We start from the raw sequence: 18081 nt of genomic DNA, 5'->3' as shown, positions 1-18081 counted from the left end.
ATGTAAAAGGGCATTTTTCATAATACATTTGGATTTGGGTATGAAAAATGTTCCTAATAAAATAAAGAGATTTATGAATAATAATATATGCCATTTAGCAGACGCTTTTATCCAAAGCGACTTACAGTCATGTGTGCATACATTCTACGTATGGGTGGTCCCGGGAATCGAACCCACTACCCTGGCTTTACAAGCGCCATGCTCTACCAACTGAGCTACAGAAGGACCATATGACATACTGACATTCAATTGTGGAATCAGTGTAGTAAAATAATGTAAAATTGAGATATTTCAATTCTTATATGCATTTTGTTGCCAAGATATAGTTTCACATCAGTCCAGAACACCTCACTATGTAAACAATTACAAAATAAGTGTTCAATATATTCAGTTTTTAGTTCACAAAAACTGCATTCACTGGTAGCATCAGGTATATATTTAGAAATCAAGCTATTACACAGGTAAAATCTATGGACAATCTTAAAGGAGATCTCCTTTTGAGGGGCACAGGTAGCCTAGTGGTTAGAGCATTGCGCCAGTAGGTTGCCGGATGGAATCCCTGAGCTGACAAATCTGTCATTCTGCCCCTGAGCAAGGCAGTTAACCCACTGTTCCCCGGGCGCCGAAGACATGGATGTCGATTCAGAGGGGATGGGTTTAATGCGGAAGACACATTTCAGTTGAAACCAATTTGCGTGGAGTGAGCCAGGCACTGCGGCAGTTTATATCAAACGATGAAGCCTAACAAAATATAGCAGAAGGAATAGAATTCCTGTAGAAAATATCCCTTAATAAACGATTGCTGAATTTCTTATCCTGCAAACCTATGCCATTCACCTGGGTATCACTTACAATAGGAGATTTTCCAAAATATGCATTATTCTGAAGTAAAGATTTTATCCCACTTTTCCATATGAAGTTGTACAATAGCTTATCTAAGGTGGATTTGGGGAAAAATATAGGATGAATGAGATAGCCCCTCAGTTTTGGATAAAAGCACGCTCCATTGAATATTTAAATCCCTCCCTAACCATGAGGTTAATTTATTTAGATAGATTCAGTTACAGGATTGAAATGAAGTGTTTCTGATCTGTTTCACCTCTCTTTGTGCTTGTCTCCAACCCCCTCCAAGTGTCGTCCATGTTCCCCATTATCCCCAGTGTATTTATACCTGTGTTCTCTGTTTGTCTGTTGCCAGTTCTTTTGTTCGTCAAGTCTACCAACGGTTTTCCCTTGCTCCTGTCTTTTTCTAGTTCCTGTTTTTGACCCTTCCGCCTACCCTGAGCCTGCCTGCTGTTCTGTACCTTGTCACACCACCCTGGATTATTGACCTCTGCCTGCCCTTGACCTATCGTTTTGCCTGTGTCTTGTCCTGAAACGTGATATTAAGCTCATTCACAGCCTTAAGATTTTTGGTGGTCTTTACACCTAGGTAGGTTACAGTATATTTTTCAGTGATGTTACAATCTGCTGGATTGACAGCTCCTTTCAGAACAAACATCTCACATTTGGAAAGATATAATACCAAACAACCTCTCACTCAATGTGAGCAAGACAAAGGAGCTGTTTGTGGACTATAGGAAAAGGAGGGCCGAACAGGCCACCATTAATATTAACGTAATTGAAGTGGAGCGAGTCGAGAGTTTCAAGTTCCTTGGTGTCCACATCACCAACAAACTATCCTGCTCCAAACACCAAGACAGCTGTGAAGAGGGCACGGCAATACATTTTCCACCTCAGGAGACTGAAAAGATGGGTCCCTAGATCCTCAAAGTTCTACAGCTGCACCATCGAGAGCATCCTGACCTGTTGCATCCCAAGCCTGGTATAGCAACTGCTCGGCATCTGACCGTAAGGTGCTACAGAGGGTAGTGCGTACGGCCCAGTATATCACTGGGGCCAAGCTTCCTGACATCCACCTATATACTAGGCGGTGTCAGAGAGGCCCTAAAAATGGTCAGGCTCCAGTCACCCAAGTCATAGACTGTTCTCTCTGCTGCCGCACGGCAAGCAGTCCCAGAGCGCCAAGTCTAGGAACAAAAGGCTCCTTAACAGCTTCTACCTCCAAGCCATAAAACTGCTGAATAACTAATCAAATGACCACCCGGACTATTTACATTTTGGAGAACTGCTTCACAATATCCAATGCTAATCTAGTTGGACACATTTTTCAAACAAAAGTGAGGTGTCATCTGCCAGTTGGGAATATCTTAATCTCTCTCACCTAGAATGTCATGCCTTCAAATACTTTGATAAACTAATGAGCAGAATGTTTGAGAAACTAATAAAAAAGGTGAGACTGGACAAATCAAATCAAATCAAATTTATTTATATAGCCCTTCGTACATCAGCTGATATCTCAAAGTGCTGTACAGAAACCCAGCCTAAAACCCCAAACAGCAAACAATGCAGGTGTAAAAGCACGGTGGCTAGGAAAAACTCCCTAGAAAGGCCAAAACCTAGGAAGAAACCTAGGGAGGAACCGGGCTATGTGGGGTGGCCAGTCCTCTTCTGGCTGTGCCGGGTAGAGATTATAACAGAACATGACCAAGATGTTCAAATGTTCATAAATGACCAGCATGGTCAAATAATAATAAGGCAGAACAGTTGAAACTGGAGCAGCAGCACAGTCAGGTGGACTGGGGACAGCAAGGAGCCATCATGTCAGGTAGTCCTGGGGCACGGTCCTAGGGCTCAGGTCCTCCGCGAGAGAGAAAGAAAGAGAGAATTAGAGAGAGCATATGTGGGGTGGCCAGTCCTCTTCTGGCTGTGCCGGGTGGAGATTATAACAGAACGTGGCCAAGATGTTCAAATGTTCATAAATGACCAGCATGGTTGAATAATAGTAAGGCAGAACAGTTGAAACTGGAGCAGGAGCATGGCCAGGTGGACTGGGGACAGCAAGGAGTCCTCATGTCAGGTAGTCCTGGGACATGGTCCTAGGGCCCAGGCCAGTTGAAACTGGAGCAGCAGCATGGCCAGGTGGACTGGGGACAGCAAGGAGTCATCATGTCAGGTAGTCCTGGGGCATGGTCCTAGGGCTCAGGTCCTCCGAGAGAGAGAAAGAAAGAGAGAAGGAGAGAATTAGAGAACGCACACTTAGATTTACACAGGACACCGAATAGGACAGGAGAAGTACTCCAGATAAACAAACTGTCATGTTTGTCATTTATTATCATGTCTTGTCCCTGTGCTCCCCCATTCTATTCGTTTCCCTCTGCTGGTCTTATTAGGTTCTTTCCCTCTTTCTATCCCTCTCTCTCCCCCTCCCTCTCTCACTCTCTCGCTCGCTCTTCTCTCTATCGTTCCGTTCCTGCTCCCAGCTGTTCCTATTTCCCTAATCATCATTTAGTCTTCCCACACCTGTTCCCGATCCTTTCCCCTGATTAGAGTCCCTATTTCTTCCTTTGTGTTCCGTTCCTGTCCCGTCGGTTCCTTGTTTAGTATTCACCATGCTGTGATTGCGTTTCGCCCTGTCCTGTCGTGTTTTTGCTGTGATTGTGTATCGCCCTGTCCTGTCGTGTTTTTTGCCTTCATCAGATGCTGCGTGTGAGCAGGTGTCTCTGTCAACTACGGCCTGCGCCTACCCGAAGCGACCTGCAGTCTGTGGCCGCTTCTCCTGTTATTCCCCTCTACAGACTAGAGGATTTCTGTTATTCCCTGTTTGGACTTGAATAAACTCTGTTTCTGTTAAGTCGCTTTTGGGTCCTCTTTCACCCGCATGACACAAACTGACCCTAGCCCCCCGACACATAAACTACTGCAGCATAAATACTGGAGGCTGAGACAGGAGGGGTCAGGAGACACTGTGGCCCCATCCGAGGACACCCCCCGGACAGGGCCAACTTTGTTGTATTCCTTTGTAAATGTTAAACATTGAGGATGTTCCATGACAGTTTGCTACAGCTACTGCCACCATTATACAGAGTTCTAATAGCACCAACAACAAAAAATTACCAAACTTCAAATTCTTAAGACAATCAAATATAAAATTGTGACTTACGGTATTGTGAATTGTGTAAATTGTGACTCCTTCAATTGAGCTTTCTCATTAAGATCAAGCTTCTTATAGAGCTCAGCTACCTTACATCTCCTTAAACCAAGCAATTTTCCGTAAGTAATACAGGCTGAGTGGATTTTAAATTTCAGCCGTTCCCAATATTTCCCATATTCTGCATTAGAGGTAGTTACATTTCCATTAAACAGATGTTTTTAATCATCATGCAGTTATTCAATTTCCAATAACCACCAGAATTTTTCGTATCATCATTACTGCACATTCTTAGTTAGCCATATGACTTTATGATCCGTCAGGACTGACTGTAGGCAGTATATATATATATTTTTAACCTCTACAGTGTTCGGCTCAAGAAAAGAAAGTCCGAAATTATTGACACCCTTGATAAAGATGAGCAAAAACGACTGGGGTGTATTTATGGACGTCCAAGCTAGGTGGCGACAAAATCCCAAGCGTCCAGACCGTGGTGTATCATGGGAAGGAGGAGTCTGATGACACGTGGTCACTTTATTACGTAGTTTCTGCTGAGTCTTCACAAGAAGGTAGAAGAGAAAACCAGTTAAGCAAATTCGATCTGTTTTAGATCGAGAGCACAGCAATCGACCAAATATGACACCAGGTAAGTTTATTTGATCAATTGAGTAAACCGGGATACATAATCGAAATGCGGGTCAAAGTCTACTATTATGAAGCCCAAATATTATTGTCAAGTTGTTTAATCTTCCTGGTGTTGCGAGCAGTAACGTTAGCTATGGTTTCTCTCACACAACTTGGACAAAAAGTAAATAGTGCCTATAGCTAACGATAGTTACAAGTAGGACGTGTGTGTTTAATTTCACCTAATGATAATTCATATTAAAGTGTTTGGACTGTATTTGCATCTGCTGTGATTTAATGCACACTTTCCGCAATGGTGAAGCCCGCATGGCACGAAAACTAAGCACGTGTTCATACGCACTAACGTTAGCTAGGTAGCTAGCAAGCAGTCTAGGTAGTTGTTCGCACACAACGCACGCATTCTTGTTATATTGCCTGAACGTGTTTTGGGTTTATTTGAGTGCCCAGCCAAATATTGTTTTAACGTTATTGGTACTCAACATGCTAGCATTGGTATCCAGGTCATTAGCTAACTAACCCATTGCATTAGCTAGATTCATGGACGGCCATGTCATGCTGTTTACCAACTATCTTTCGTTTACCACTCGAGTTCAAATACAGTCTTCTAGTTAGATGGCAAACTAACACCAAGACATACAAAAATATTGAATATCCGGTTCCATTTCCAAGTTCTTTGCTGTACCCCTTTAATCCGCCATTAGGGTATGAATTCGTCACAGGTGGTGAAATTAACCTGTATTTAATTATCATGGTTGTAAGACAAATAAGCATGCATTAGTTGTTGGGATCTATGATTCTATAAGTAATCTATACTGTAGCATGTACCATAAATCTGAAGCATCTCTCATGCAGTTGTTTGCACCAGGCCCTGGCAACATGTTATGTACCATACACATTTGAATGTTAATCTTTCATCTTCCTTTTAGGATTCAGCCCTCGGGGTGGTGATCGGGGAGGCAGAGGAGGCTTCCGAGGGAGCTTTGGAGACAGAGGTGGTGGACGGGGAGGTTTTGGAGATCGAGGCGGACGGGGAGGATTCGGAGATCGAGGCGGACGGGGAGGATTCAGAGGAAGAGGTGGTGGTAAGTCAAACATAGCTAGGTTTTATTTGACATTTTTTGGATGGATGAAAGTTGTTTTCCGCATGTGGTTAATTTGGGCAAGAACTGGACATTAAGTGTTGTGTTTTTTGTTACAGGAGGTGGATTTAGGTCTCCAAGTGGCGAGGGTGGCTTCAGAGGCCGTGGAGGTGGTCGTGGCACCCCCAGGGGTAGAGGTGGACGAGGAGGCTTCGGTGCGGGCAGGAAAGTCACAGTGGAGCCTCATAGACATGAAGGTGAGTAGAAAAGTTGGGGAGCTGTGCAGTACAAGCTGTCTCCAGCAGAGGCCTGTAGTTGCACTATTGTTTACTTTTTTTACTCTACACAATTTCTTAACTAATGTTCCCAATATATTGGAGTGTTGTAATTTCATGTGTTTTTTTTTCTGCCTTCAGGTGTGTTCATCTGCCGTGGTAAGGAGGATGCCCTGGTGACAAAGAACATGGTAATTGGAGAGTCTGTGTATGGAGAAAAAAGGATGAATGTCGAGGAAGGAGAAACTAAGATTGAGTACAGAGCGTGGAACCCTTTCCGGTCAAAGCTGGCAGCAGCCATCTTGGGGGGGGTTGACCAGATCCACATCAAACCTGGCTCGAAGGTCATGTACCTGGGAGCTGCATCAGGGACAACAGTGTCCCACGTGTCAGACATCGTTGGACCTGTGAGTATATTTTTTCCCCACATAATCAGAACTCACTGGTTTAGTTGGGCTACTCGATAATGGTCTTGTTTAGAACAATTAACTATCACAATGAATTCCTTTGACCCCTGTACATGTAATGACTTGTCCTCTGTTTTGCAGGAGGGTCTTGTGTATGCTGTAGAGTTCTCTCACAGGTCAGGGCGTGATCTGCTCAACGTTGCCAAAAAGAGAACCAATATCATTCCCATCATTGAGGACGCCCGACATCCACACAAATACCGCATGCTTGTTGGTAAGTCATCAAAATCAGTCACTGATGCCAAAATACTCATAAACTGGTGGTTTATGTATGTTTTACCAACTCTGGCTGTCCCCGCTTTGTGCAGGCATGGTAGATGTCATCTTCGCTGATGTGGCCCAGCCTGATCAGACCAGAATTGTTGCACTCAACGCCCACAACTTCCTCAAGAACGGAGGGCACTTTGTCATCTCAATCAAGGTAAAACATTGAGACTGCAAAAACCTGTTATTCAGAGTTAGTGGTGCCAACTTTTGGAATACTCTTATTAATTAAGCATGCAATCTAAGATATTAGACATTGAACATTTGCATTGAGCTGCAAAGCTTTTGGGTTTAGGAGCAACCTAGATTAGTTACTGGGGGCCAGTGCTTCAGGTACAGTGGGATTAAAGTATGTTTGTCTCGTCTCCCTCCAGGCAAACTGCATTGACTCAACGGCAGCACCGGAGGCTGTGTTTGCTGCGGAGGTGAAGAAGATGGGCTCCGAAAACATGAAGCCCCAGGAGCAGCTGACATTGGAGCCTTATGAGAGAGATCACGCCATCGTAGTAGGAATCTACAGGTGAGGAAATGCTTGTTTATAAATGTACATGGGTCAATGTGCATAATGAGTATCTGGCTGCGTTTTGTAGATCTAAAATGTTGCTTATTACAATTTTCTGCTAACTCTGATTTAGCTTCTGTTGCACTTTTCCACTCTGATGAACGGTACACATTCAGACTGTTCTAAATAATGTAGCAAGCTACATTTCCTGTGGTAAACATTGAAAAAAAATAGCTTGCTTTTTCATTGTAAGCACATTTACTTGTGGCTATTAGCCAAATGGCATTGCACTTCTGTTGTCTGATGAATGAAGCGATTTTTGTGCTGAATGTGTTGCACAAATGTATTTTCTGTGATGGAAAACTTGTTGCACGCCCCTGGTCACTATTGAAGCGAATCAACTTGCTTTAAATATCAAATGCAGGTGAAATGGTTTAAAATGCAGATTTGTTTATGGTCTACATTTGGTTAAATTCAGATTTATGAAGTTTAACATGGCCCCTGATGTGTATTTAACTATTTTGCCTGGATTTGTTGCATAAATTCATCTAAATAAATCTGAGTTTTGGCATCAAATTCATTTAAAAGCTTTTACTTTGCAGAATGTATTTCGTCTTTAATAACAATTTATCAAATTTTCCTTCTTACAGACCTGCCCCCAAGAATAAGAAGTGAACTGGCCCTTAGCAGCTGTGGTATAGTGACTTTTTCTGTGGACCCACCTCTGCCATGGGGGGGGGCAGCACCGGGGCACTGATTGGACCCCCACATGCTTACACCCATATCTGAACTGACCATTTTTAGTATTGCTGTCTCCAGAGCTCGGACAGTTGTGTGTTTGTCACTTTAGAAGTACATAACTGTGTTTTTGTCTGGGGAGAGGGTATTGGGGTGGAAATCACTTCACTAATTAACTCTGTAGTGCCATGTAAAGTACTGTACAGGGGGAAAGTTTGATATGTTGATTTAACTTTTTTAGGTTTTTGTTTAATATTCACATTTGTAATCTTATGCTTTTAAAGAGCAACTATTTTTGTTTCTCATTGAGGTCAAAGACAATTGTTTTTCCTTGATGTTAAAACAAGACTATAGCTTACACCTACCTATGTGTACCTTGACTTTTTTATTGAAACAGTATGTGATTGTATATTTGATTTAGTTCTGCACTTTAAGACCTGGTCAGAGGATCAATGTGTTATCATGACATAAATTATGGTCACTCAGAACAAATAAGTGCAATTGGCATGCTGACTGCAGGAATGTCCTCCAGAGCTGTTGCCAGGGTATTGAATGGTAATTTCTCAACCATAAGCCACCAATTTAGCAGTATGTCTAGCCTCACAACCTCGACCAAGTGTACTCAGGATCTCCACACCTGGCTTCTTCACCTGCGGGATCGGCTGAGGGGAGGAGCATGTGTCTGCAATAAAGCCCTTTTGTTGGAAGCACATTCTGATTAGTTGGGCCTGGCTCCCCTTGCCTACTGGCTGCGTTGTCGTGAAATCCATAGATGGGGTCTGAAATAATTTTATGTACTCAGTAAAATTGTTGCATGTAGCGTTTATTTTTGTGTAGTTTGGGTTAACTTAATGTGAACGCGCTCTTGAGTAATGACTATTGTATTTACCGTTACCAAATGACGGTTTCTAAAAGTGGTGACTAGCTGCTATTGTACTAAAACAACCTACACGCCGATTGTGTCAGCTCGTGCGACAAATTATTTATCCCAGTGGTGACCGCCGCCATTTTGAGTGAACGACCATAGATTGGTCAGTGGTTTTCGCCAACGCGCGAATGAGGCGGGTAATTTGAACATGATTGGTGTTTAGTTGATTGGATATTATGAACTGATAACTAGTTAGGTGCTGGTAGTATGATAGTCCCTCAATAAAATTTGCTAACGTTAAACAGTCATTCATGTTTCAAGCACAATGTTTCAATTAATTGCTATTTATATTTTACCAGTATTACGATAATTTAAATAGCTAAACATATCTATCAGCATGTCCGTGACTCTAAATGTACTAATTTAGCTCGTTTGTTCGCTAAGGTGCTTACCGTATTGGTGATTACGTCAATGTTTGCTGCTGTTCAGGAAACATGCGCGAGCTTGCTAGCTATGTGACGGGTAGCTAGGAACGTTGGCTTGGTACCTGCTGTGGCTAACTCACCCTAAAACCGAATGTTGCCCTTTCAAATACAGAGGCAGTTTACATAATGTATTTTCCGCTGCGTTAGATTATGAACAGGCTATCAATGTGCTATTTAATTTCACACCACGGGTAGTAGATAGTTTGGCTGTTACAGGTTTATTTTGGCGGCCATTTTGTAGGGGGAATGCAGTTCAGACAGGCGGGAATGAGCTTCGTGTCGAGGACGCGCTTTTCGTGCATACGGTTGTCTAAGCGATAGCTAGTGCTGTCGGTGGTGTGATCGAGTTTAACGGCCAGAGAGGGGGGGTCCCTTGCGAATGCACATCGCTAGTTATAGCGGTGCAACAAATACCCACATTTTATTTTAATCGTTTATTTTTTATTTAAACACTACTCACCCCCCCGTTCACCACAACATGCAACACGTAGTTGGATATTAGTACTAACAGTTACAGTGAAAGCTAGTTAGTTAGCCAGCTAACGTTAGCTAGCCTCCCAGACTCAGAAGCTACGATAAACCGAACGTTACCCGTTTGCTAACGTTACATGGTTTCTTAAGTGAAACAGCGGCCACGAAAGAATCAACGGAGAGATAATGTCTATTTTGGATGACAACCTAGCCATCGCAATGCTACCCAAGCGGTACCACATCTGTTACCTGTGAACTGCTCAATTAACTAGCTAGTTTGCGCTGGGCGGACCGCGCCGAACCTCCGGTTTCATCCTGCGCTCTTTCTGGACTGCGTTTTGGAGACTAAACTCACTGAAGACCCGAGTTTTTGACGGGGATTTATTGCAAAAAACGACACTAACCTCTCGTTATTAGGATATCTCACCCATCAGAGGGGTGACAGTTTGGGGGTGGGGGGGATTGGTTTACCGGTTTTTATTCTGCCCGGTACCTGTGGTGGAGGCTAGGACGGAGGGAGAGAGGAATACTGATAATGGCTGCTCCGGGAAGCTGGAAACGAACCACCGCCTGAGGTAAGAGAAGCTTGGTTTATTCACTCACTGGGTTTTAACTCATTTGTTGTGAAGATGCCGTTTTTTGTCAACAGTCATGTGTTTGAAGAAGACCATGATAAACTGACATCCATACAAACAGCACCTTCCGTACCCTCTCATGTCCTCCAACCTTCAGCATCAATATGCCATTTCAATCACTATGGTTCTAGTTAATTGTACAGGACATTCATTTGGCTTGTAACATTATTTATCGATTCGTACACTTTGTGGATAATTGAGCAAGTAGCTACATTTCCCCCTTAGTGATGCCTTGCAATGTAGTTGGTTGTGATTCGCCATGATGGAAAACTGCCATAGACAGCTACAATGTATCCGAGGCTAGTTCAGACTATCCTTTTCCATCTTTTAGAAGTCACATTCTCAGTAGGAATGAAGTAGGATTATCAAAAGTCACCCTGCCCAGTAGTCTCAATATTTTGTATGGGCAGTGTTGGCCATGTAAGCTGTCCATGAGCATGCCTCATCATGGACTTATTACGATTTGATGTATGACTGGGATATCCTCCCTTTTCAATGCATCACAGCCACTGTTCCTACTTGTGGTAAAATTGAGAAATTATGGATGCCATATTCTAAATCACTCCTGCCTAATTTTATCTGCAGTGTTTCCTTTACCTAGCTAATGCAAATATTTGAAAGAGAATGTCCAAAAGCCACTGCATTGCTGCAAACTGCATTTTAGAATTCACAGCAAGACAGCGTGGCAGGGTATTGTAATCTCTGATGAAGGCTGTGGTTGGTGATTCAGAAAAAAACTGATACATTAAAGAATGTCATAATTATATATATATTTTGATTTCGGTATGAAGGATGACATTACAACCCTAGGATCTTCATACGTTCACACGCGTGTGAATTGGGAGGGACATGCAGTTTCTGATGAAATTGCCACCTAAGACTGTGAAAAGCAGTCTGTTATTGTGTATTTGTTGGTGAATATTTGGAATAACCTTTGTCGCAAAGTCATACCCTGGATAAATCTCGGTGCCGACACCCTTGATTTCCATGTAGCATTATGAGCAAAGCCCCTTGCTGTGGTGCTGAAGTAGAAATGCCGGTTCAAAATGGATTCACTTTCCTCTGTCCTTACCATGTTGGCTTCATTCTCTTACTGTTACCACTGCATTGAAGTGAAACGGTTATTACACGTTAATGCATATGTCGTTATGATTTGTACACATCAGAATTTGATGTATTTTGATCTTAATGAATGCATCCCTCATCCACGTCCATCATATGTTTGTTAACCCTAACCAGAAAAATCATTCCTTCGTTGGTTTTTAGGTGAAAGGTTGGGTGCCGTTTGACATTCTCTAAGCTACCGAGTCATGATTCTTTATTGAAGTGTTGCATGTCCTCATATATTTGGAGCATTAAAATGGATGATTCTCAGTAAATGTTGTATTCCCAAGTTGCATAGATGATTTCCATGGAATTGGTCATTTGTAATTTATTGTGGATTAGCGTTCTGAACCATATTATGAACATTTGACTGCATGTGACAAGGACCCATTTATTTTGTCAACAGCTTTGCTGAATACACAGTTGTGATACATTCTCTTGCCAATATATTGAAAGACCAACTTGAGTGTGCATTACATCCCTCCATAACATAGCTTCATGTTGTAGGCCTGTACACCCCCCTCTAGTTCTCTTTCCCTCTCAATTTTGGGTGAGATAAAAGCTCTGTTCGAGGTTTCTTTTGGTACCGGTAGCAGAGTGACACGCTGCTGTGAATGGACTGACTAACTTCATTGTACCGAACCTTGACACGACTGAAGTGCAGCAAGTTGGTGTTGACTGGTCACCAAAATGCTGACTGTGTGAAGAGGTGCTGTTTTGTGTCAGTCAAGCTGGGTGTTTGTGGGAGTGTGATTCCGGGATGATGAGATGCTCACCTGGAAGGATGACTTTCCGGTCATGTTGCAAATATGTATTAGGGCTCATGAGCACTTGGTCCAGTCAAAGGGCATACCACTGTTTTACTGGTGAGCATGTGTGAAAAGTTTGTGCTGTGTGTGTGTGTGTGTGTGTGTGTGTGTGTGTGTGTGTGTGTGTCATGAAGCCTAGTAGCGATCATGAGGGGGGTGGCTGTTGGACTCTTACTTGAATCTAGTAACTTCACCCCAGGTACCAGCTTGTCACCCCCACACCCTTCCCATGCTCCTTTTCTGGTGAACCTGGCACTGGTGAGGCAACAGATCGCTTTTTTGTCTTTGGAGAGACCACTTGAGGGGGCCTTCCCCATTCATCTATTGATTTACTCCTGAGTTTGATAGCTTAGGGAGGGGTTGCAGGGGACACCCACTCGCACACAAGTTCACAGTCCCCTGCCCCCACCTCCCGCGCCTAGCGTTTACACTGTGGCAAACTTGATATACAGCGCAAGCAGTGTCTTGCCTGTTACCGAGAAGGAACAGTCCATAGCCCACGCTTTTCGAGGCAGTCCCCTTTGAGCACAAGCCCTTAAAGTGTGTTAGAGAGGGACTGGAAGGAAGCAGGTCCAGGGAGTTTACAGTAGAATGAAAGTTTGCAAGTGGGTAGGGCCTGGAACGCTACTCGGACCTGGATTGATTGAACTGCAGCCTGTCGGTCCCCTATTAAACCTGCCCAATACGCCCCTTCCCATCCCTATTCTATTCCTGTCCAGCAGTCCCAATGTGACTTTGCCCTCAGTGTCTCCATCTCTCTCTGAGAGGACAACCCCACCCACTTCTCCAATCCTCTGAAAGTACATTTGATTTTGATCTGGCTCTGAATGAACCCATTTCCGGATGCACAGCAACTTCACTACCTCATCAGTACTCAAGTTGCCCACCTGCAGTGTTTCCCCTAACATCACCCTCATCTCAGCCTAGATATGTTGCCCTGTATCTTGTCTTAGATTAGTTTTTATAGAAAATGTTGTTTTTAGTTGCCACTGGATACTGATTTTGGGGCATTCAGTGTCCCTCTGAAGATAAAATCTGAGGGACACACTGGTGAGTGTACCAGTACGTTCACTGATGCTCTCTTGGTCACAGACTATATGAGGTCTCTGCTTGCACCTTTGGCTCATTGACTGGCACGTGTCTCAGTGAAGTTTGAGTTTCAAGACTGGCCTACCTGCACAGTGTAACCACAGAGTTGGCTACTAAACCTCTACTTCTTCAGCCAATTCAACATCTAATCAGCTTTGTGTTCTTAGAATTGTGTTTATAACTGTCAGATCGTCTAACGTAATGTTATGGAAACTGGAAAATGTTGAATGTGAGAGAAGGCAACGGACATTCCGTATGCTAGGTCAGTCAGTAAAATCTGCATGGTTAGATCAATTTACAAAGGAGGAACACTTGGAATGGATTCGATCAATGGATTCGCATGTATATTTGTCATCAGTCATTTAAGTAAGTGAGCGTAGCGACCATAATTACATAAATTGATTCCTCTTTGATTCATTATATGTATTAACTACAGTGATTAGCATGACCATAACTATTTTATTTTTTAAATCTAGTTTTGAATGATAACTATTGGAGAAAGACCAGCATATTAAAAACTGAAGGACACTACTGTAATCCCACAGTTCCAATTTCTCCCCCTGCTGTTGCCAGGAGCAACCAGGCAAGCTACAAGAAACCCACAAAATTTCCTCACTCTCCCCCCTTATCTCCTTCCATTTAACCCATATCCTCCTTTTCAGGACACCTTTTTTCTTGAACAGATGTGAATCAAGGTATATTTCAAGAACTGAGGTGAGGGTTGGTGAGGTGAGGGTTGGTGAGGTGAGGGTTGGTGAGGTGAGGGTTGGTGAGGTGAGGGTTGGTGAGGTGAGGGTTGGTGAGGTGAGGGTTGGTGAGGTGAGTGTTGTGGATGATACCCACCAAGTCAGAATTAAATCCCAGCAGGGCCACCCGGGTGGCGCAGTGGTCTGAGGCTGTGCCACCAGAGATTCTGGGTTCGAGCCCAGGCTCTGCCGCAGCCGGCCGCAATCTGGAGGCTCATGGGGCGACGCACAATTTGCCCGGCGTCGTCCGGGGTTAGGGAGGGTTTGGCCGGCAGGAACAGTCTTGTTTCATCTCGCACTAGCGACTCCTGTGGTGGGCCGCTGACCAGGTCACTAGGTGTACGGTGTTTCCTCCAACACATTGGTGCTGTTCAATTTGGTTAAAATAATGCAAAAACAAAGTGTTGGAGAAGAAAGTAAAAGTGCAATATGTGCTATGTAAGAAAGCTAACATTTCAGTTCCTTGCTCAGAACATATGAAAGCTGGTGGTTCCTTTTAACATGAGTCTTCATTATTCCAGTTAAGAAGTTTTAGGTTGTAGTTATTATAGGACTATTTCTCTCTCTCTACCATAGGCATAATTATACATTTGATTAGATTAATATGGTCAAATCTGGAAACTATAATTTCTAAAACATTTATTCTTTCAGTGAAATACAGAACCGTTCCGTATTTTATCGAACAGGTGGCATCCATGAGTCTAAATATTGTTGTTACATTGCTACAATGTCATGTCATAATTATGTAAAATTCTGGCAAATTCATTAGTGTCTTTGTTAGGAAGAAATGGTCTTCACACAGCTCGCAACGAGCCAGGCGCCCCAAACTGGTGCATATACCCTGACTCTGCTTTCACAGAACGCAAGAGAAGTGACACAATTTCCCTGGTTTATATTGCCTGCTAACATGAATTTCTTTTAACTAATATGTAAGGTTAAAAATACATACTTGTGTATTGATTTTAAGAAAGGCATTGATGTTCATGGTTCGGTACATTGGTGGAATGACAGTGCTTTTTTTGTGAATGCGCTTATTAAATCCTCACCCGTTTCGCAAAGTAAGCTGTGATTTGATTATAAATTAACAGGCACCGCATTGATTAATTGCAACGCAGGACAGGCTAGTTAAACTAGGAAAATCATCAACCATGTGTAGTTAACTAGTGATTATGTTAAGATTGATTGATTGTTTTTTATAAGTTTAATGCTAGTTAGCAACTTACCGTGGCTCCTTACTGCACTCGCGTAACAGGTGGTCAGCCTGCAACGCAGTCTCCTCGTGGTGTGCAATGTAATCGTCCATAATCGGCATCCAAAAGTGCTGATTACCGATTGTTATGAAAACTCAAAATCATCCCTAATTAATCGGCCATGCCGATTATTCGGTCGACCTCTAGTATGTGTGGTACGTGCCACGTTGTGCAGCCGTTAGCGACGATGCTAATGAAAAGTCTTCTGGTAGATAGAAAGGTTTTCCCACTCAATTAAACGTTAACTACAAAGTAGCCTATGCATACCTGGCAGAATAAGATCATGATTATTTGCATCAATCGAGTTGTTTTTCACATGTGCGCTAAAAAACACGCTAAACAGACTCGATCTAGGTGTGCACTGGAATTAAATTAACATTTCTCAAACTTTTCCCAGACCTCAAAAGATGTTTCCTGGTGTGATTTAAGCAAAACATATAACAGATTTTATAGGGCCCTACTTTAGGCACAGATCTAGGATCAGCTTAACCTTAAAATGCAGAACTGCTTTTGTATGTCATTCATTCACATATATCCCTTCCTGTCTGTCTGCCATCCTCTATTATTCGTCTGTACCGAAGGTGTAGGTCTTGGGTTTCGATGGTGACCAACTGTTTACTGATCAGTTTGGTGTTTGTGCAGTTCGAGGAATAGGACACCTGACCCCAGATAAGTGTTTTTAATTAGTAACTTCCAGAAAGGACCTTGCCAGGCTAATTCTCACTTTCTTGCCCTGCCCCTGTTAGTTTCCTGTCCCCTTTAATGCACTTCTCTCTCAGTTCTTCGAATGGCTCATAAATGACTAATGAAAGGCAACACTGGCTCCTTCACCACTGGCTGACAGGTGGAGGAGTGCTCAGCCTGGCTCTTGATTGGGGGATGGAGATCATCACTTGTATGATGATCAGCCATCATCATACAGGTGACCTGCTAGCCAGGGATATAAGGTGAAATGGTTATTGTTTGTTATACTTAACTTGTCCCGTATTGAACAGTTTTGATTTATATTATAGCTCTGTGAGAACGTAGTCGCTCTACTGTGGATTGTTGTAGATCTGTTGATTGTCTTCATGAATCCTGAATAAATTCCAAAAAGCTTACTACCCTCCCACAGGTCACTGCTTCCCTCCACAATATCGGAAAGTTGTCTCTTGAGGAGGCCCTGGGTCATTTCCAGTATGTAGGTGTATTTACACTATATATGGGTGTACATGGGGTCATTGGGGTGGTTGATTAAGTGTGTGTTATGAGTGGTTTATTAAGCATGACGCCATGTTCCCCTGCCCTTGTTTGTGTAGTGGTAGGCACAGTGGCTTTTCTGAACAGTGCTGGGCCTGTTGGAGAGCTGACAGTGTGGTGGACAGGGCCCTGGGTGTGTGCCCTCCTTGGGGTGAGTCACTGCTGGGCTGAGCCTGGCTGGTCTGGGGCTCCAGTCTGTCCATTTATCTTTACTGGAAAGAGGTAGTGGACTGGAGAAATTAAATGTTGTTCAACCCTGGGTCTGAAGACTCACAGAATGTGAAGGGCAGGCTTTGAGCCCAGCACTAACACACCTGACTCTATCACCATAACCTTTTTTTATTTTAATGTGTTAGTAGTCGTCTGGAACAAAAGCCTGCACACATTTGTTTCCTACTAACCAGGATGGAAGACTTGAGGGAGCAACTCCACTCATCACAGTCAACATCTCACTGTCACTCTGAGGGGGCCAGACTTTTATGTTGTTGCCAGAGTAGTCCATAATCACTCTAAGTGTAAGGTGGACTCTGTAATCATTGGATCTTGTGGACAACCACAGATGCTAGTTGTTCTGTAGCACAGCTCCCTCCCAACTGGCTGGTTAGTTTTTAGGTTAGTATTAACTTTGAATGTTGATCAGTTGATGGGTAGAAAACTTGTAACATCACAAACTTATAGCTTATTAGACACGTGTCCTCCTAGCTAAGAAAAAGTAATGTGACCTCCTGGCTAGGTCCCTAAGCAGGACACCTTTCAGTCCGTAAAGGATGCTTGTTTAGTTATATTGTAACCATCTTTGTCAGTGGCTCTGTGGTCTACTTCCATGTTGCTGAAAAAGCCACGGGATGGTTTTTCATTACCTTCAATACCGTTAACTATTTTATTAGTTTAAAAAAAATGAATACCTGTAGTCAACTTGTGCAATACATTAGAAGATAAAGAACATTGCGTTCTTCATTTCACCTGTCACATTATTATGAAGAATATGGTAGTCCCCAGTCACGTTTCACCTGGTGTTTGTTTACAAGCACACAACAACTAGAGATCGAACCCTTGTGAGTCACTCACTGTTGTGCAGCATGCGCCAGGTGATCTAATTACAGTATGGAATTCACAACTAAATGTTTACCAGCCAGGTATCTTGTAACGACTTAGCTAACTGTCTAAAATGTGCTAAATGCTCTGCAGTTGTGCATTTAGTTTGCTATTTAGTAGCTAGTTAGCTTCTTCCAAAATCAAGCATTCACTTGGTAACAGCAGAGAATCCCCTTCTAGATCAAGAGCCTTGCTGGCTAATATTTGAATTGTGCCTTCAGAGTTTAGGTCAGAACCTGTACAAAATGTTCACAATGCGCTGACTAGCATTCTCTATGTGGTTTTACATGTACAGTTGAAGTCGGAAGTTTACACTTAGGTTGGACTCA

The 18081-nt window shown here is 43.0% G+C and overlaps 2 protein-coding genes across 2 annotated transcripts in view; both read left to right on the top strand.

Annotated features, from left to right (window-relative positions):
* Nucleotides 1–4484: 4484 nt before the first annotated feature.
* On the top strand, nt 4485–8325 carry LOC123997969 (rRNA 2'-O-methyltransferase fibrillarin-like). The gene is made up of 8 exons (XM_046302728.1): nt 4485–4637; nt 5563–5718; nt 5835–5972; nt 6132–6397; nt 6539–6671; nt 6766–6878; nt 7096–7241; nt 7874–8325. The coding sequence occupies exons 1-8, from the start codon at nt 4628–4630 to the stop codon at nt 7896–7898; spliced, it is 987 nt and encodes a 328-aa protein (XP_046158684.1). The 5' UTR covers nt 4485–4627; the 3' UTR covers nt 7899–8325.
* Nucleotides 8326–9409: 1084 nt separating this feature from the next.
* LOC123997968 (dual specificity tyrosine-phosphorylation-regulated kinase 1B-like) overlaps nt 9410–18081 on the top strand; it is a 135877-nt gene continuing 127205 nt past the window's right edge. Inside the window, exon 1 of the mRNA XM_046302727.1 lies at nt 9410–10360. The gene's annotated coding sequence lies outside the window, so the exon portion shown is untranslated. The remainder of the gene's footprint in view (nt 10361–18081) is intronic.

Source organism: Oncorhynchus gorbuscha, linkage group LG15, assembly GCF_021184085.1.
Source record: "Oncorhynchus gorbuscha isolate QuinsamMale2020 ecotype Even-year linkage group LG15, OgorEven_v1.0, whole genome shotgun sequence".
NCBI lineage: Eukaryota > Metazoa > Chordata > Actinopteri > Salmoniformes > Salmonidae > Oncorhynchus > Oncorhynchus gorbuscha.
This window is presented reverse-complemented; position numbering and strand designations above follow the sequence as displayed.